This window comes from Aptenodytes patagonicus, chromosome 1 (genome assembly GCF_965638725.1).
Source record: "Aptenodytes patagonicus chromosome 1, bAptPat1.pri.cur, whole genome shotgun sequence".
In the NCBI taxonomy this organism is placed as follows: Eukaryota; Metazoa; Chordata; class Aves; order Sphenisciformes; family Spheniscidae; genus Aptenodytes; species Aptenodytes patagonicus.
In genome coordinates, this window is record NC_134949.1 from 100,294,363 (window position 1) to 100,314,542 (window position 20,180).

Genomic DNA, 20,180 nt, shown 5'->3' on the forward strand with positions numbered 1-20,180 from the left:
GACATGGTTATAATGTAACACGTGCATTTCTGTAGAAGCTAATTGCACAAAAACCAGTTGTTAATAAGTATGAAAGTCTCTCTCAATCCAGCAAAAGAGACTGCACTTGAGATAGCTAGGGAAATAGCTACAGAAACAAAATAAGCAGGTTATTTTGTCTCTTTTTAGCAATTACTTAGTATTGCTGTAAATATCTGGAATAAAAGAAATACTGAGAAACAGATACCGTGAAACTCGACCGGGGGAAAGGAAGCTGAACAGAAGAACTGGCTCCACCTGAAGGAGTTAAAGCATGCTTACACCATTGTACCCACTGAGTGGAGGATTTCTGTGCTGCTAGAAGATGCTTGGCACCTCCCTGAACTCAGAGCATCTCAAGGAAATCTAGAGCAGGCAGAAGTTGGTCATATTCCAGCACTCTGCACAATGCTCCCTCATTCCATTCAAAAACTTTATAGAGCGCTTACATTGAGTGGACTATTTGGCATAGTAATTTGGAATAGCTCAGTAACAGTTTACTAGATTTTGGGGAGGGTAACATTATTGAAATTCTTTAATTTCTCATTTTACTTTTTGCCAGTCCAATAGATGTGGCCTTGGCACAGAGTAAGAAATACAGCCCAGGTCTGTAATTCCAGTATAGCTTCAAAGTACACACGCTTTCCTATTTGCGCTTACAGGTATTGAATAGCCTTTGCAGTAACTATTTTGAAAACTATTTTAATCACTTTACCTCCTTTGACTAAAAGGCTGAGGACAAGGCCAGAGATGTAGAGGACCTTCAGGGAAAGATGGAGGAGCCTCTTCTCCTGGGCACTGTAAAAAAAGCTTTCTCAACTCCACAATTTAGTGCCTCCCCCACCCCCAATTTAGATTTAGCATCCTTCGTCCCGCCAGTAAGAAAAAGGCATTAATCCTCTCTACTAAGACCTTGGTCCAGTATAAGTTTCACTTGCCACCAGCTGCACTGCAAACCACACTCAGTTACTGGTTTGTCTACTCAACTTTGAAAGATCGGCACTGAAACTGAAGGGGACATGTTAAACCGAGACAATGAAACAGTGATTTTAAAAAAGCGGGCATGGTAAACCTGCAGAACCCCTAGCTTTGTGAGAATAGTGGCATTCAGAGGTCAGTGCAAGAGACCGGCTATTTAAGCTAGATAATGAATACATCCATGGTTGCACCAAATAGGATAAGAGAGTATTCTAGAAGAAAAATGTTTCCTGTTTTAGAACGTAAATCGAACTTGAATAGGAATTTGCAGTAACCCTCCCCCAACAGAGCAGTTATATTTTAACTAACCATTCTACAGCTTCTTGCATTTCAAATGTGCAGCACTTCTTCTTGGTCACTCACGGACAGGATACTGGACAAAGCAATCCACTGACACGATTAACAATCCCTATCGCATCATCTTCCTCGTATATTTAGATGCACAGTTTTGGTAAGTGAGGTCCTCCATCCAAGTGCCTTTTTCTTAGCATCAGTTACAGCTGGACTGAACATAGATAAGGTGTATGCCAGGTGTGTTCCCTACATTCATCATGAGTCCTACATCAATGTAGCTCTGACGTCTACAGCAGGGTTAGCAACAGTCTGTGGCATACCACTAGGTTCACAAATAGATTGTCATTTCTACAATAATACAAAATAGCTTGTAAAACCAATATGTAACACTGTATATATGCATGAATATAAAAATAAACCACACCATCAATATGTAAAACTTCACAACGATGATGAAAAGAGTTTTCTTCTCAACGGTCTTCAGTATTGATGAGTTGGTTCTCATTGTCATACCCATCAGGCAGGTATGCTTTCCTTAGCTGGTCTGACTTAGGTATCGAACTGCCATTCTTGACGTAGCGGGACAGGAAGGCTCGCACAGATGGATGATCAGCCTTCTCAAGTGGAATATTCGCTTCCAGGCACATTTTCACAAAGTCCTGGATGACACTGGTTTTCTCTGTCTGGGCAGTACTGTTGCACTGAAGGGAGGCAGTCAGAGTCCTTTGCTTCTTCCTGACGGTCTGTTCTTCAAACTCTGCCTTTCGCTTTGTGTGTGTTTTAGACTTGAGGTGGTCATTGATGGCAGACTTGCGAACGTGATTCAGAACCACATTGCAGGAAGTACAGAAGAGTTTTCCTCCATCTTCGTGCAGCTCACTGCCAAACTCAGTTACGCGATCCTGAGGAGTCACATACAAAGCAGTCTTCGAGCGGTTACGTGATGGAGCGGACTTCACTCCAAACCGTTCCATTGTTGCCTTCAATAAACTTTACCTGAAAGCTGGGGAAAAAAAAATTGCTGTTAAAGCGCGCTAATGATTTCAACCAAATAGTTCTGGATGCAGTCTATTCAATATCCAATACAGCGCTTATTGACATCTAAGAGATAATTACACGTAAGACACCTGTATGAAACTGTTATTGAAAGGTTCTTCATCTCAAAGTCCAAAGAACTTAGGAGACCAAGCTCCTCGTGGGTCAGAGTAAAATACTTTTTAGTTTCTACAACTACAGAGCTCAACAGAACCCTCAAAACTTAATCTGTTCATCACTGAAAGTCAAATAGAAAGATTTTTTTTCATTTTCTTGAAGACAGTTTTTATTCTTTACCCTTTAGTGTAAAGCGTGCTTTCTTCTTAATATTTTTAACATATTTCACAGTTTCTTAGTTATGTTGAGTCAGTATTTTTCTGTTTACTTCCTGAAAATGTGTATTAGTTCTGTTAGCAAAAACTTAGTTGTCCAAATATCAGGCAAGAAGGCCATCACTGTCACTTACAAAAGCCAGTAAAAAACCTCAACAAAACAAACAACCCAAAACCAAACCAAGAAAACCTGAGCTTTGTCAGCCCTCATTTGGGAACACCCCTCACTTTTGCCCCAGCTCAAAGCACAACCACTAGATTGAACCTTAACTCGGAGGCAAAAGCAAATCTTTTTGTCATTGAAACTAGAGACTGGTGAAACAGCCTAATGTGAACAGAAAGTTGCATGCATTTCAATTCAAAATAAGAACCTGTTTTATCAAAGACGACAACTTCTCTGATAACTAAGAGAGTTGGAGAGTTTTTAACATCATTCTAAGTTACGCTATGTTACCAAAGCAGGCAATAACCTAGTCAAGTGTACTAAAATCAAACAGGACCTATTTCTTTTTTTGCTGTTGAGAAATAGAGTGGCTGGTGTAAATCTCAGCCAAGATAATTTAAGTCCTTTTCAAAGTAAAGTTGCAGTCAAGCAACAGCTCTGTTCAGGTTTGAGGTTTTCTGAGCAAAATGATCATTCATTAGATTAACTACCCACTTCCTTATCAAAAAATAGGGCAGCGGGTGTTTCTTAAAAAATATATTTCAGCAAATACTTTGAGGAAATATAATAGGCTGCCTGGGCATTTACTTATGGGTATGAACGACTTTGAAGAATTTTGTATTGCCTATGCTTACAAGGCAGACTGAGAGATGGGAACACCTCCAGAGGTATTATTCTCTACACTTACTTATTTTGTTACACAGTTTGCTGTTGCAACATTTTAAAAGATCTGCCTTTAAAAGACTAGAATTTCCAAACTAACTATAAGTTGAGCTTGTCCAGCTCTGAGGAGTGAATGGCGTTTCTGCTGTCCAGAATGCCTTTTGCTTGCTCTGGAAATAGAGTAAAGGAACAGAGAATTCAGTCTTCAAAATTGTCTTTTTTTCTTAAACTGCTGCCACACTAAGAGATGACCACCTTTTGGAAAAAAAGGAGACCAAGATCTTGCTATCAGCTACTTTCCCAGTTATTTTTTTGCACTGTCTGCTACTTTCCAGAACTGGAAGTCTTGACTGATACTGCACAACACTACAGACTGAGATAAACAATCTTTTTTCACCATCGATGGAACTTTTTCCATTCTTTTTGTTGCTTTATGCAATTTATCCCCATGAGTTTCCTAAGTAACCGTTTCCTGAAATCAAGCGGAAAACAAGTCTTAACACAAACTTGTCGCTTAGGCTTCTGAAATGTCAAATCCCCTACCAAACCAGGTGTCTGCACTTACGCTTTATCAGAATCCGTAGGAATTCTGTGAGCAGTACAACTACTGAAACACAGGATTTTTGGTGGGTTTTTTTTTTTGGTCTCAAGTTTTGGCGTGGACTCTCTGATGTTCGCTAATGCCTGAACTACTCCTGGGTTGCCAAGTGCAGGGGAAGGTGTGGGTGCGGACAAGGCATCCAGGGCGGGCACCCCATCTACGCTCTGTTACGCTTGCAAACGCGGCAGGCTTTTCCGAAGCGGTGGGAGCCCCGGGGAAGGCGGATGAGCACGCCGTGGCTAAAAAGTGCCACCGGAGACAGAACCGCTGCCTGTGTACGGGACCTCGGGGCGAGCCCAAGGAGTATTTCAGGTGAGGAGGAAAACAAGTCCGGGTTTCCCACCGCCAAACAGGTTTCGCTGTTCCCCTCGCTGTGACCGGGAACCAGAGCTCGATGCATTTATTCCCTGGGGTTTGCTCCCCGGATTAACGGCGCCGTTTAACCCGTGAGGGCCTCTGAGGAGCGGCGGGGTCGGCGCTCCGCCGCCCCGCCGGCCGCCTCCTTCCTCTCCTTCCCCCGCCCCGGGGCGCTGAGGGAACGGAACGGCCCGGCCCGGCCCCCGGCGGCGGCGGCGCACGCACCCCAGGCCTCGCCCCCCCCCCCCCCCCCCGCGCCGCGGCGGCAGACAGGTGCGGCCCCTCCCGGCCCCGCCCCGCTCCTTCCTCCGCCCGGCACGGCGGGTGTTTCCATGGCAGAGCCGGGAGGCGCCGCCGCCTCTGCAGGCGGCCCCGCCGCCCCTTCCCCTCGCTGCCGCCTCCTCCCCTCCCCCCGGCGACCGGCCCTGGACCCCCCAGGCGGCGGAGCGCGCCCCGGGCGGGCCCCGCCGAGGCAGAGCCCCCCGCCGCGCCGCGCCGCGCCCCACCGGCCCCCGCCCGCCCCCTGCCGGGTGCCGTTACCCGCTCCGGCCGCGCGGCCTCCCCACGCCCCGCCGACGGGCGCCGCGCCGCCGCGGGGCTGCCGCCGCGGCTCCTCTGCGCCGCCGCTGGGCCCCGCGCCGCGGGCCGGACGCGCCCCTCCGCCGAGGGCCGCCGCGCAGGCAGCGCCGCGCCGCAGCCAGACGGACCTACCCACCCTGGCGGCCGCGGTAGGCGGGACCCAGCAACCCGCCTAGCAACCGCCGCGCCCGCCTCTTGCCCGCCGCCACAGAGCGGCCGAGCGGGAGAAACCTCTCACTGATTGGTTCCCCCTGGCCCGGGCTCGCGAAGATGGACGGCACTCTTGCCCAATTAGAATTGGGGGGCGGGTGTAAGCGCCGTGATGGAGGCGTGCTCGGGCCAGTCAGAGTGCGCGAGGGCGACGGTGGCGTCTAGCGGACGGGGGCTTCGGCCAGCCGTCGGCAAGAGGCTGCGGAGGGAGGTGTAACAGACGGGATGAGCAGCCAATGGCAAGGGGGGTACAAAGTAACGAAGAGACTTTTGCTCCAATCGAAGGACGCTTCGGCGGGGCCGGGTGGAAGGGAGGAGCCAGAGGTCAGAGGTCATCAGCGAGCGCTCTCGTCGTTGGCCGTTGATCGGCACGGCGGCTGGCCCAATAGGAGCGCGGTGGGTGGGCGTGGCCGGACGTGAGGCTGCGGGGAGGGGGGCGACCCTTCCGGCGTGGCGGGGCGGGGGGTGCTCGGTACGCGCAGGGCGGCCGGAGCAGCATGGCGGAAGACGAGAGCGATCAGGAGTCGGAGCGGCTCAGTGAGGAGCTGGAGGCGCTGGTGACGCCGGGCCTCCCCGCCGGCCTGCCGGCCCTCCTCAACAGCCAGTATTACTGCCGCCGCTTCTGCCAGGTGAGTGCCGCCCCGCCCCCCCGGCCCGCTCCTCGCCCCTCCCCCCCGCGGGCGGGGGTGGGGCGCGGCGGGGCTCGGGCCCCCCCTCCCCGGTCCCCTTGGGGTGGCGGGGGAGGGGGACGCCGCGGGGCCGGGGCCGGGGCCGGTGCCGGTGCTCCTCAGCCCTCCGCGGGGCGGGGGTTGGGCCGCTCCCTGGCGGCTTGGGGTCACTGCCGGGGCAGGGCTTGGGGGGGGGGAGGGGGGGTGTTAGCGGGGGAGGGGGCCCGGCCCGCTCCGCTGCCGTGTCTTGGGAAGGGGGAGGGGGGCGACGTCTGTCCGACCGCGGGGGGCGGCCGCGGTGCTGGCGCTGAGTGCCCCCGGCCCGGCCCGGCCCGGCCCGGGGGGAGGGTGGAGGCCGGGGCGGGCGCGGGGCCGGGTTGGGGCTGGCAGGGAGGTTTGCGTGGGGGAGGGGAGGGGAGGGAAGGCGTCTCCCGGCGGGGGGGGGGGCGGGAGCGGGCGAGGAAGAGCCGGGGGCGTCTGGGGGCGGCGGGGCGCCGGCGCTGCTGGGAGTCTCTGCCGCGGCTGGGCCCGGCGAAGTGGGACACGTGCGGTGGTGGCGGTGCTGGCGGCGGCGGTGCTGCGGGCAAAACAATTCCGGGTGGCTATGCCTGGGCTGGGGAGTTGGGCGCGGGGAGGGAGGGAGGACCTCGGAAACAGTTCCCATAACGGTGGCTAAATTAGACCAGGGTTTGTTTTTGTTTTTGTTTTTTTTTTTTCCTTTGAAGAGCAGCGTTTCTTCGTGTGGGCCCGGAATTCTTGCGCTCTTTGCAGCCTCTTCATGTATGCCTTGCAAAGTAACGAGCAACAACAGGTTGCTTTTCCTAGTTGCTTTCATCAGCAGGTGTTGATGAAACATTAGTTGTGCTGGGTATATTTCAGCCACACTACTTGCTGTTTTCAGAAACACAGTCTAGAGGTTTTTTGTATGGAATTACTTCATTTCAACAACTTCTTGGCTGCTTACCTCACCACTATAATTGTTTTCTTCCATTTAAAGAAACGTGTTTCCATGTTCTTATTTTGTTCTTCCTGTTTTAACATTCAATAAAACGTCTACTTAAAATACTATTTACTCTAAGATGTGTTTAAAATCGTCACAGGTAGCTTACTGCTCAATAAGTCCACAGGTTGTTTTTTGGTTTTATCGATCCTTTTATATTTTCTTATGTTTAGTGATTTCTTTAAACTCAGTATGTGTGGAAAAAAAAAAAATTGTGAAGCCAGTAAAAGGAGAAGTGAATGTCTTTGGAAGTATGGCATAAACTACAGTTGTCAGAAATCACAACCATATTTTATTAAGTTGGCAGGTTGGAAAGACACTTGCTACTGCTGAACACTGAGAGTTTTATCTTAAATTTTTCTAGCTACGCTTACTGTGTGTTGAATTCGTCGTATTTAGGAGGAGGTGTGGGCAGGGTGGTAGCTTCATATGCTAATGCAAATCCCGTTTCCCAGACAAAGCTAGGAATTAGCAGGGAACAGAAGAGGACAAGATCAGGGAAGGAATTTTCCTATAAAACAGTTGTATCACAGTTATTAATGGTAGAGCATCTAAATCATTTGTCTTTGACTCCTCCTGCAGTTTCTTTTGTGTAGAAAGATTGCCAAGCCCTCTCCCCTACTTTGTTTTGTTTTGCTTTGAGTTTATGAACTCTCTACATGGGCAGCCAATGTTCTGAGTGTATAAAAGGCTCTGTTTCTTTTCTCTTAAATTTTCTTTTTAACAATGCGTAGTTTAAATAATCCTGATGAAAGTGAGTTAATATATTAACACTTTGTCTCCAGGGATTTTTTTGTTTTGTTTAAATTTGGCCTGGTGTGATCAGCAGTCATGTGCTCACTCAAAATATAGTCTTCCATGTTTTGTTTAAGCATGTGTTTTAGTAATGGATTCTTCTACTGATTTAACTATATAAATACAAGATCTTAACTGGTGTAGGGTACTGGTATAAAAAGCTGGTAGCTGTTTGACATTTGTGTTTTGACAACAAATGAAGTTGTGCATGCTCCACATTAGCTCATTTACCCTCATGAGACTGACAGTGGTGTAATTTATACTGGTCTATATATACCTGTACGTACAGAAGGCTGACAGGCCCTCAGCCTATTTGATAAGTGATGAAGCATATTTATATTTCTTCTTCAGAAAGTATCATGAAGTTTAGGTCACTTCTTTCTCATAACATTTGTTGTAAAAACAAAACTTCTTGCTTAAATACTGTGTCACTTTATTAGATTTAGCTTCTTTTTTTTTCCCCCAGATATGTCTTTTCTAGTGCAATTTTTCCCTTTGGCTCTAGTTTTTGTCAGAGCCTGTTGCTTTGTACTTTTCTATCCAGATCTTCTGAAGGTCATATTTGGCTGTTGTGCAGATCGAGCCTCTCCACCTCATTCCACTCTGCACTGATAGCACAGTTTTGCTTGTCTTAATAGTTATTTGGCACTTCTAAATGTCCTAGTTTGCCTCCTGTGTTCCTGGTTTTGTGTCAAAAGTTGAACAGCAGTTGTAGAAATAGTTGCTTAGCGATAACACTATGAGTTTGAACTACCTGAAAGAAATATTTTTATTTTCAGAATAACAGTCTATTAAAATATATGGCTGTGCTCCGATCATAGTGATGAAGCTTGGTGTCAGCTGAAAAGAATATTGTTTAGATTGCTTGTAGTTATGCTACTGTGTGAGGTGTGTGCACATCCACATCTCTCAGTAAGAGCTACAGGAAAAATGAAGCAAGGTGTAAAGCCTTTTTGGTCTGCAGAGCCATTTTCTGTAGACTGAAGCAAAGACCTCTTGGCTGATCTTAAAGAGTAGGAGGGTGGCTTAGACCTTGAAAAGCATTGGCGTGCACGTGTCTTTCATCCTTGAAATATGTTAGAAAGGTAAAATATTGCTGTAAACAGCCAGGTTCAGTACTCTTGAGGCCTGGAGTATTGCAGCTGAACTTCACTTTCAGATAGTAGGTTAAGTAACAGTTACAAAAGATGACTGGATTATCAGAGCATTTCCCTTAAATATATGCGTAATCACAAAATAATGATACAAGATGAAGTCAGAGTTTGGAGTCTCTAAACCTGTGTGTAGTTTCTGGGATCTGTTTTTGTATTGTAGGTGTGCGTGGTCATACAGAGTCATTACAGCCTGAATCTTCCAAGGCAAAGTGGGATAAAATGTTTTCTTAGATTGTTATCTGAGGTTGATGATGGGGAAAACAAAAATCAAGATTTCTGCGGTTGGGAATGAAAAGAGGCAGTTGGAAGATAAGTGCCCAGCTCTTGCATCTCACCAGTTGTTTCTATGTTACTTTCTAAAAATTGTTGACCTGGCATTTCTTCCTGTTTGTGAAGTTCGCCGTATATTGAAACCACTTACACATTGGGAAAAACAAGTCTACTGTTCCCAGCTTTGACAAGTAAAAGGACAAGGTGACTGTAACTACTTTGTAGGTGTAAAGAAATTTGAAAGGTGGTACCTAGCAGAAATCCTCTCAGTCTAAACGTTTGGAAGAGCTTCATGAGTTTCAACTTGTTATGTTATATGCAGAATTTGAAATTCTTTCATGAGATTTCTCAGGGACCAGAGCCATTGAGAGGTTCCTGTGTGAGTGAAATACAAATGATGAAGGGCAGAGAAAATAGTGTAGATGGTTGTTTTCTGGTATGAGGGTGGAGGGAGTACTTACATTACTTACGTTAGAAGGATGAATTTCCAAATTTACTTGATTTGGAAACAGACCTTAGCAGAGAGCTGGAAAATGGATATAGCTTATTTCGTTGCACTTGACGTGGGTATAGTTTTATCAACTAGCTTGAAATTTTCTCTTCAGAATCTTTTCTCATAACATCAAGTACTATCAAAATATTACAAGTTGCTCCCAACATTTCTGTAGTTGTCCACATGGCTGCATAACTGTACTAGATGTTATTTTATGTTGTTCGGTACTGACTGAAATAAACACAAGGCGAGTCTGATCTAAAGTAACAAGGTAATACTGTGAGGGGTAAACACTACTCGATCTGCTTTTACTGTGGCATCAGCTTACGGCCTTCCGTGATCTGACCTCCTGAAATAAAGATTACCTAGTTTGCTTACATTAATTGGTGGTATCTTGAGTCACTGCTAGAAAAGTAATTCTTGGGTTTATAAACTCAAAAGCTAAGAAGTAAAATTTAGTAACGCACTAGAGAAGATAGTGTTTCCTGGATTTATTTTAGTAGACAAAAACCATACAGGGGTGTATGACTCAACTGTTGTCTGTCTTGCTTTGTGGGGATGAAGGTAGAAAAATATACATGTCTTTGAATGTTTGTTCTTTTGATTTTGGGATTAATATATTTTCACACTTTTTGTGATGTGTGTAAATTTGAAAGTACTTGCTTTTGACTCTTACTTTGAACTTCAAGTCAATAGTCTTTAAGTTGCTTTTATATTTTATACAAAAAACCCCCCAAACCTTTAGGTTATGCCAGACTTTTATTTTACTACTTTCTGGACTTTTGGGATCCATATTTGATCTCCATACATCATTTTAAAGTTTAGCTACAGAAATCTTGCTCACATGAGTACTAGTAGTGGAAAGTGATCTCTTCAACTTCTTTGAGGCTTATTTCTCTGAGGAGGTATAATTTGTAGTTTTTAACCACCTATTTTCTCTTGTAATGATTTGTGGTGTTCTAGGTTTTGGTGGGGGTTTTTTGTAGCTTCCTGAATATAAATACGCTTTTTACTTGTTAGTGGCTCAAATTTTGAGAGCACTGTTTAAAGTCACATTTGACTTATTTGACTGATGTTTTTCGGGTTGTTTTTAGATGCGTGACATTGCTAGTTACATGAAAGCTTGTAAAGGGCAAACCATACATTGCAGTAACTAAATTTACCTGTTTATCAAAGCATAACATAACTGCTTGAAATGGTTTAAATTTTTAAATTAACCTGACATTGTGTTCTCTGTTTACTGGGTGGTCTTTCCATGCTGGGCTGGTGAAAACAAGCATATTCAGTTTGCTAGTTGGCAGTTTAGTATTGTGCTGCTTGAAATTCAAGTGAAGTTCAGGTTTAAAAGGAAATCCTTACAAAACAGCTGTGGCAAGCACCGGCTCATGTTTACTCCCAAGCTGAATGCCAAGTGTGAGGGTTGGGTTCTGTTGAGGATTACCTGTCTGCAAAGAATGGTGTCCTGGGTTAGGTGGTGGCACTCTTCCTTTTGACACTTGATGGGAAACCTGATAAGCCACTATCAGGCAGGACTAGGTTGTGGTGTATGTAGTGCATTTGGCTGTTTTCAGTCAGCTTCTTAGGAGAATTCACAGTAGTATTTGGTTTGCAACCTCTTTATTTGCAGATCGGTAGGCTGAAGGAGTCAGTATTTGGTGCTCTTGTCTTGTCATTAACTTCATAAAGTCTTTTCTTATTCGCATACTCACTTCTCTCTTCCTACTGGCTTCTCCTCAGCTTTTGTGCCTGCTGTCCTTTTGGCTTTACCCTGAGAAATTATCTCCCTGTTTTAAAAGTGGAATTAAGGAGTTAGTATTTAAAAAAGGAAACATCGCCCAAATGTACAGATACGTTGTATACTTTTCTTGATCTTTGTAATGTTTTTCTCCTGCTTCTTTGGAACTTTCCTGTTTCACGCTCTCAAACTTCTTGGTATTGCTACTTCTCCAGTTTTTAATGCCTTGTCTCAAAGTTTAGCTTTTGTATGAAAATAAGCTTTTGAGTTTTGCTTGGAAAAATATATCAAGATTGTAACTTACAAAGGAGTGGCAGGTTTTTATACCTAAAAAGTAGTATCTCCATTGAATGATGCTTCTGTCTGTCTGATAGCCTTGCTGCGTAGGCTTTTTCAAGTTAGAAAAGGCATGCTTACTGCAGTGGGTAAGGTAAAAATCAAAAAGTTAAGTCCTTTTGGGTAGCAGTTGTTCAGGTGAGGGAAAGAAGTAATTGTACTTTTTACTTCAAGCGCATCTTAAGTTGTGTTTTACTAATATCACTGGTCATCTGGACATATGCATTTGTGTGTGTTCACAAGATTGTCAACTCTCTCTTCCATATATAATCAAAACAATTCCTTAAATTAGTTGACTTTTACTCTGGGGGCACTAATCAAAAGATAAGGAGGAATATTACTTCTTTTCAGTATAAATATTTATCTTTCAGTCATAAAATCTTAGACAGGCACATTTACTACAGTGCTATAAGTAGCCAAAACTTCTTTTCTAGGATTAATATATCATTTTCACTGTTGTGCAAGTGACAGACTGTAAATATGTATGGAAACTGGCCCTTTGGGTAGCTAAATGTAACGGGTATATGGAACCCAGTCTTAGATATTGTTCTTGCCTCAAGCAGGCTGAGGAAATGGATGAGATTTCAGTGATTAAGGGTGGGGGGAAGCATTTAGCTTTAAGGGTAGAGCTTTGGCAGAAACTTATCTCATAGGATGTGTCATGCTGTTGCTGGGTGATGTTTTTTCTTTTGCCAGAAGTGTAATTATGTTTGGTTACTCCTTATGTAATATTCACATGTGAATTGCAGTAAAGCCATTGCTTACATCCTTTTTTTTTTTTTTTTTAGTTACACCATATAAACCCATTTTAAACTTGCATCTGTTAAGTAATGTTCTATGTTATCTTAAAATCTTAAGGCCTTTTCTGCTTTCCATTTGGATAATGGAATCCTTTTTTGTGACGACACAGTTAGCTTGTTTGTATGTGGAAATAGAGCAAAATGCTCATCGTCCACTAAATAGGTTAAAAAGACAGTAAAAAAGGTGTGATTTATTTCTTCTGATGTTTCCAGGTAGAGTAAACTTAGTGTTATTCAAGTTCTCTTCTAGAACTGAACTTTGGTATCCAAGTTGCTCTGGTACTTCTGCTGAACAGGCAACCATAGCAGGTGTTGTTTTTAATTATGATTTTTAATTTTCAAGAAACTTTTTTTTTTAAAAGTGACCCTTTTTTGCTTGGCATTTTAAATCCTTTTTGGTTCATTCTATTCTGTAACAACCACTTATTTGCTTAGTATAACAAATGACAACCACTATATTTGCCAACTAGCTTTCTTTTTCTGAAAACTGTAAACAGAAGTACTCACAGAACTGTTGTGGTTTTAATCCTGTGGTGACTTCCTTTACAGTTAAATCTCTCAAAAAGTCATGGTCTTTAATTACTACCTTGTTATTTTGGGGGTTAGCTGCTTTAGCTGTGTGCTTAGAAACTTCTTATAGGAGACTGGTAAGTCTGGTCTTGATTTAAACTTCATTTAAAATTCTGGTCATGACAAAACTTTAAAATTGGTGGGATTTGTTTCTTTTTAGTGTCTTTTTTCATTGTGGGGAGGGACAGGAAAAGCTGTAGCAACTTCAGGCCTAGCACTGCATAAAATATTTGTGTCCTATGTATTCGCAAATCTAGTTATTTGCATTGTTATTTCTCTTAAGTGTTTGGAATATAGTCAAATCATTTTATATGTATATTAATCACTTAAAATATATGTGTATATTTAATCAGTTAAAACATAATATTCGAGGAAAAAATATTTTTTACATTGGTTCAGGTCTTTAATTACTACCTTGTTATTTTTGGGGTTAGCTGCTTTAGCTGTGTGCTTAGAAACTTCTTATAGAATACTGATAAGTCTGGTCTTGATTTTGCACTTAATAGGACACATCTGAATCATGGATTTTCCTTTGAGCTACTCAAACATATTAAAGGAGAAATAGTGTATTGGTGTGGGAGAAGGGTGGAGCTGAATTGAGGGGGTGTCAGAAAGATGCTACAGCCTCCCTTTCAGTATCTGTATCTGCACTGAATGAGAAAGGGAAGACAAAAGGCCCCACAGTCTCTTCATGGATGGTAGCAATTTAAAAGTTAGACAGAGTGGGGAATGTTGCATGGAGAGTTTTTAAGTATATAAAAATTGCACCCTAACAGAATTCTTGAAGGGAATTGTTGCAGAAAGTCACATAAAAATGTCACCTCCCTTCTGGTTTTCTGCACTGTCTATTGGACAAGAAACAGGCCACTTTGTTTTGACAATGTTATGTGCTTCTTGTTTGGCTGACTTCATTATATTGAAATTAGTGTGCTTGTTAAAAATGTGCTGACATAAACTTTAAATAAAGCATTTAGGACTCAAGCAGCATAATCTGTCTGACTTTCTGAAGTGCTCTGATGACACAACTTCACAACATGAGAGTGAACTTACGCATGTCCCTTCGACTTTTGTTTTCCTTGAAAAATGTCAGAAGTGGTAAAGTTTTCTGGGTTTTTTTGTTTGTTTTGGGGGTTCTTTTTGGTATATACCTTTGACTATGTTCTGGTTTACAGTTCTTTTTCAAAGCATGGCATGTTGAGTATTTTGAACAAAAAAAGGTGTTAGTTTCTATAATGGAAAAAGCTATTCCGTAAGATCACTTAAAGACAGACATTGAAGTATACAGAGAAATGTAAAACAAACATACATTATTTCCCCCCCATACAGAATGTGTCTGGGGTGTGGTTTGGAATGCATTTCATACTTAGTTTAGCTTTTTCTCTCCCTGCGTGCTCCTCCCCGCCATCTCTTATTGGTGATTGTTGCAAGTCTGCTGAGAATTGACCAATTTTAAACTTTTCCCCCCCCCGGGACTGACGAATGCATGGTTTCAGGTATCCATACTCAGAAAAAAAGTATGCTATTCATATTCTTCCTGACCAGTTGCAGGAGGCTGTTGCTGTGAATCTTTTGCAGATACATTTGAGTTGCAGACTAACTGCCTCTGACTAAGGCAATGTTGCTGTTGTGGTGTCTTCCTTTCTGTGCTGCCTCTGGTATTTCTGTGGCAGGGTGGCGGGCCAGTTGAGAGAGCTAATGCAGACAGTGACTGGTGGCTTTTTTTTGGGAGAGGAGGCTGTTCTCTGCCAGTTAGTTCCTGAACTGACTGCAGCTTCCTAGTTTGCTTTGGGTTCAGATGAGCGCTGTAGGTGCAGCAATGGCAACTAGTAGGACTGTATAGGCCTTTATACAGTGTGGACAGTAGGACCGCACCTTTCAGAGACTGCAATGTCTAACTATTATCGTCAGCATGAGCCTTTGTTGTATTGCTTTTGAATGCTGATTATTTGCAGAAGCAATACTCTGACATTAGGACCAGAATCTTATCAAAAGTTCATATATGCCTAACCAAAGAGTGAGACGAGCAAATACAGTAACTTTCCCCTTTCTAACTATTTTCAGTTCAGCTAATTTACTGTAGTTAGTAACTTTTGCTGGATATCTTTTTCAGCTCATGCAGCCTCTTTCAACTCATGTAGCCATTCAGCATCCACAGCATCCCTTCAGTAAGGAGCTCCACAGCTTAATTGCACCCTGTGTGAAGAACTACCTCCTGTAATTTATTTTGATCCTGCTTGCCAACCTTGTTTGGTGTCCCCCCCTGCACTTGTCATTTCTTTACAACCTAAAGTGTCCTAGTTAGCTGCATTGATCCTTATGTGAAATTTATTTTGGTACTTAGCATTTTTTGCCTTCCTTCGAAGCTTTTTTTTTAGGCCTTCTGTATTCTCTTTTGAGGTAGGAATGGGTAGGTAGCAAACCAGCGTGCAATTTTATAGATGTGGGGATGTGCTATGTTTTTGAGCAGTTAACACCCTGCTTTGTTTTATCTTTTTACTCTCCTAATATTTAATTTGCTTTCTTGGCCATTGTAATGAGCATTGAGGTGATTTTTCATTCAAACATCTACCATAATAACACAGTCTTGCTCTTGGGTGGTAATTGTCAGTTTGAAGGCCATCATATTACCTGTTAGGATTGTTTTGTTCCCCAAGTACTACTGCACACTTGTCTACACTGAATTTCATTGCTCACTGTCATAAATCCTTTCTACAGTTCTTTACAGTTAGCACTTTATGCTACCAAGAAAAAAAACCCAGTATCATCGCAAAATGTTGTCTCATTGCTTGAAATCACTTATGAATGTATCTATACTGTACCTCTTGGGTCAGAGTGTTGTGAAACACCATGGTGGGAACTAATGTTTTACTTCTACCTTTGTTTGGCCATTTGGAGGCTAAAGCCACTAAAGGAAGTTCGTTTTCCCTGTCTGTTTTGTTTCTCCTAAGGCTTTTGTGTTTTCCTATCCAGGGGACCTTGTTAAAAGTATTTCAGAGAACTTGCAATAGATGTGTGAGGCAGTACTATTTTATGAAATGTTTATTCTTCCTTGTAAGAGGAAGAGTATTTATCATCTACAAGTCTGCTAATTCTCTTCCAGTTGACCTAGATATTTGCTGCATTAAGCTAACAGATTTTCAAACAGGAATTATTAAAATAAATTTGGTGGAAAGTCAAAACCTACTGACAAAATATAAATCAGTCTTAGCTGCTGTTGGTGAGGAGAACAAATTAGTGGTCCCATTATCAGTAACTGCTTCGCTTTGGAGCGGCTATAACCAAACTGTCAGAAATGGGAGACTGGCCCGTTCATGTTGCAGAGCCTTAAACAAAGTTAGGCACGCAGCTTTGGAACTAAAAATGTAGGCCACTTAATCTGACTTACAAACCCCTTATTTAGTTCATGGGGAATTAGACAAATCTAAGTGGGATTCACAGACTTTTAAGTCAAAAAGAAATCCTGAAGAGAGATATATCTGATTTTTGGTTTAGTCTATGCTTTGTGGGCCAGCTGTTAACTAGGATTGGCACTTCATAGCTTTCTTGAAGCCAGTTACTTGTCTCTTCCATATGCTGTGGAGTGCTTTAACTTTCTCTTTACAACATGGCTGATGATGTTGTGTTTCCCCAGCTGCTTCTCACTTTCTCAGGATGTAGGAGATCTCAGTTAGGTTTCCTCAACTGGAGAAGAGTGCCCTAGGCCCTGAAGTGCAGCCAGTCCACTCTTCTGCTTATATTGAAGCTGTGCTGTTATGATGAAAAAAAAAAAATAAGGCAAGAGTAAGTGAGCAAATGGAGCCTGACTGTAGTGCAATGAGATAAGCTGTGTGCCAGAGCGTGGAAGAAATATGGTTTTCAGTCTCTGCTTAGAATACTGCCTGTGAGTCATGTCTTAGCTGTTAATTAAAGGAGGAGAGGCGACCCGAAGCCCTTGGCCTTCTACTTGCTGGGGGACTGCAGCATAACGACTAGTCTGTCATAGAATTGGTGGGTGTCTTTACAGACATCTGTTTTATTGCTGTGGTTCATGCTGAACTCGGTGCTGTGTGTTTTATACATGGAGTGCTCTAAATGGACTGGGCCTTTCAGAGGGCTTCAGCATAGGGATACTTGTGTAGAAATATCAGATGGTGTTGGGTTATTCAGCCTCCCAACGTGGGCATGGGCAGTGCCAGAAATTTGCATTTATTAATACAAACAAGATTGACTAGATGACCAAGCAAGGATTTTTCTCCATTTTCTCCGTTAAAACACCTATTTTTCACCTTCATGTTTCTCTATAAATAGTGATGTAGTTGCGTAACTGTAGATCAGGGCATAACTAGCCTTAGTTCCATCATACGGATAAAAAAGGCCAAATTTACTTATTTGATCAGATAAGAAAGGGTGACTGGTGTGTTTGTGCCTTTCTCTGCTGACATAAAGGCTAGAAGAGCATGGGCTAGTTGTTCCCCTCTTTGAAAGTTTTAAAATGGAATGTCTGGATATTGTTATAGACTCTCTAATTTGTATCCTCTTGCAAAATAAAAACTTGTGTTTAAATGCAGAATGTAATATCTACTGTGATACTATGTAAGAAGAAAGTATTTCCTGCCTTACCCTCTGAAAAGAATAGTTGAAGGTTCTTTGTGGTATATCTTTTATAATGTAGGTCATAAAGTTTCTATTTTTTTTGTTTGATAACACAAAATGGTCAGGTTTTTTGGTTACAAACCCTACTTCTGAGGGAGAAGGAGAGGAGATAAAGCAGGTACAGTATTAACTACTTACTATTTCTGACTAAAGAGAATGTTTTCCATTGTAATATATATTTCAATTAGGTTGTTGAAGATTATGCTGGAAGATGGCAGGTTCCTTTGCCTCAGCTTCAGGTGCTTCAGACGGCGCTCTGTTGTTTCACGTCTGCCTGTGTATCATTCCCAGCTGAATGTGAGCACGTACAATACGTATTGAGTAGCCTAGCTTTGTAAGTACATCTTTTTTTTTTTAAATTATTACTTCCTTTACAATATAGACTGTCTGTATTACTTTTATAATAGCAATAGGGTCTCAGAGATACTCAGAGCTTTTAAGAGTGGTTTTACCAGGTGACGTAGCTACGTGGAACCAAGAATTGCTAACTGAGGATACAAAACCTAGAATTTAGTTTAGTCTTTTTATGTCCTTGTTAAATATTCAAGTCAGGTATTACAATGTTGTGTCATAAGGGTTTTCTGGCAAAATGAATAATCTAAAGAAATAAGTGATCACCATACAGACTTCTTGGAAAATCTTATTTTGGAGTATTTGAAGACCAACCTTTGACAGTAATAATTTATCTAAATTTATCTAATTTATCTGTAAATAATTTATCTAAAGTTTTTACTGTTTTACCTCTAGTGATGTAATAAGCTAAGTATTTGTTAAGATAAATTTCTTGTAGTGTTTAAGAAATGAGTCAATTTTAGAATGGATTTTATGTTTGAGTCATCAAAATGCTTATGGGAATGACTTGTTATACAGCTAACTGACCAAAAGTCATATTCAACTTAAAGAACTGCAGAATGTTAGGTCATAAATCTTGCTATAATCTCGATTTTCTTGATGCTTTGGTGGTTTTCCCAGATGAAGGCTGAAAGTGTCAGGGTAATGATCAGTAGATAAGTAAAAGTCCCTTTTTTTTAATTGCTCTAAAACCCTACTTTTCAGGCTTCAAAACCTCAATGTTGAATGGAAGCAAAAAAAAAAAAAAATCTTGAAGTGAGTTAAATATACTTATCCGAGATGCAATGTACTTGACCTTCTCTCAGCAGATGGGGACAGAAACCTAAAAGCTAGCTTTATTGCGAGTTTGGTTTGAGTAAATCAGATTTATTTGTCCAGCTGGTTAAACAGCTTTCTTGTTGAGCAGTGCTTTCAAATACAGCTCGGTATCTCAGTTCAGAATTTCGTGTGGAAATGTCTTGCTCCCGCCTCATCTAGTCATCAGAAGTGAATAGTCTCCTAGTCTTCCTCACTTAGTTTACTTGGTCAGGAGGACTGGGTTGCTTATCCTTTCCACTGTTCTTGAGCTATTAGTACTAATTACATAGGAGTCAAGGGTTTATTCTGTACACTTACAGAGTATATGCTATCTTTAAGTGTTGGTGTGACTTCACCAAAGAGATTTACTGTTTTGTGTGTATGAAACTATTTGACGTGGGACTATTTATGGAAACATAAGACCGTGATTTTTAAAACTGGAATGCTCAGGTATCGGAGAATGACTAGCAGTTGCATCAAAACATGGTGACCTCTGTTTTTTTTTTCTACTAGTTTTTAGGAAAAGACTTATAAAGTTCAAACCACACTTTTATACACTTTTAAATATCAAAGCTTGGGAGGAAAAAAGGTAGAAATTCAGGTATTTGTATGTAGGGTGGTAACTTCCTGATAATCTAGAAGTGAATTGGTCACTGAGTTCCTGTCACCCTTGTCTATCTTGGTTTTTGGAGCTGGGTTTACTCACTGAGATTTTCTTCCATTCTAGACTCCAGCTTATTTTTTCTTCTGACTCTGACTGGTGTAGTTTTGCATGTGGTATTGTAAAGGGATCCTGGGACTTAGTAGTTGCAGCTACCTGGGAGACCTTGCTCCAATTGCTTTTGAAAATTTGGTGTATATTAAGTCTTAGTTCTTGGAGAGCAAAAATCTGCCTGACTGTATTGTCATACTTGAGTAAGATTTCCTTGGTAACCAGGCAATAAACTATTAACAGTAATGACTGTTGCGTTTCCTATGCTTACTAGCCTTGCTGTTCATCACAAATGAAGCAGCATCTGTATTGCCATTAATACATTAATGGTGCCAGTATACTAGTGTTCTTAGGCAATCTTCTGATGCCAGTAACATCAAAGTAGTGATGTGATAAATGTAGAAGCACCATTATTATAAACGGATGTAAATGTGGATCTGCAATCCTGCAGACTGATTTAAGATAACAGGGCCAAGCTGGAATTGACTATAGTAATTTTAACTGAATGGAGACTGGTGATGAGGAAATACAAATATTTTGATAGCTTCCTTTATTAGTCTGATAAGAGTGTGGAGCAGGTGCATTGATAGGGAAGAAAACTGTAGTTTACACTTGTTCACTATTAATTTCCAGAGG

At 42.3% G+C, this 20,180-nt stretch overlaps 2 protein-coding genes across 2 annotated transcripts in view; one reads left to right on the plus strand and one right to left on the minus strand.

Annotated features, from left to right (window-relative positions):
- Nucleotides 1-1,222: 1,222 nt before the first annotated feature.
- CGGBP1 (CGG triplet repeat binding protein 1) lies at nucleotides 1,223-4,999 on the minus strand. Its single transcript, XM_076350798.1, has 2 exons — nucleotides 4,982-4,999; nucleotides 1,223-2,293 (listed from the first exon to the last, which is right to left on the minus strand). The coding sequence occupies exon 2, from the start codon at nucleotides 2,262-2,264 to the stop codon at nucleotides 1,761-1,763; it is 504 nt and encodes a 167-aa protein (XP_076206913.1). The 5' UTR covers nucleotides 2,265-2,293; nucleotides 4,982-4,999; the 3' UTR covers nucleotides 1,223-1,760.
- A 710-nt stretch (nucleotides 5,000-5,709) lies between these two features.
- ZNF654 (zinc finger protein 654) overlaps nucleotides 5,710-20,180 on the plus strand; it is a 36,307-nt gene continuing 21,836 nt past the window's right edge. Inside the window, exons 1-2 of the mRNA XM_076350812.1 lie at nucleotides 5,710-5,859; nucleotides 17,872-18,017. Of these exons, the coding sequence (XP_076206927.1) occupies nucleotides 5,728-5,859; nucleotides 17,872-18,017 (278 nt within the window). The 5' untranslated portion in view covers nucleotides 5,710-5,727. The remainder of the gene's footprint in view (nucleotides 5,860-17,871; nucleotides 18,018-20,180) is intronic.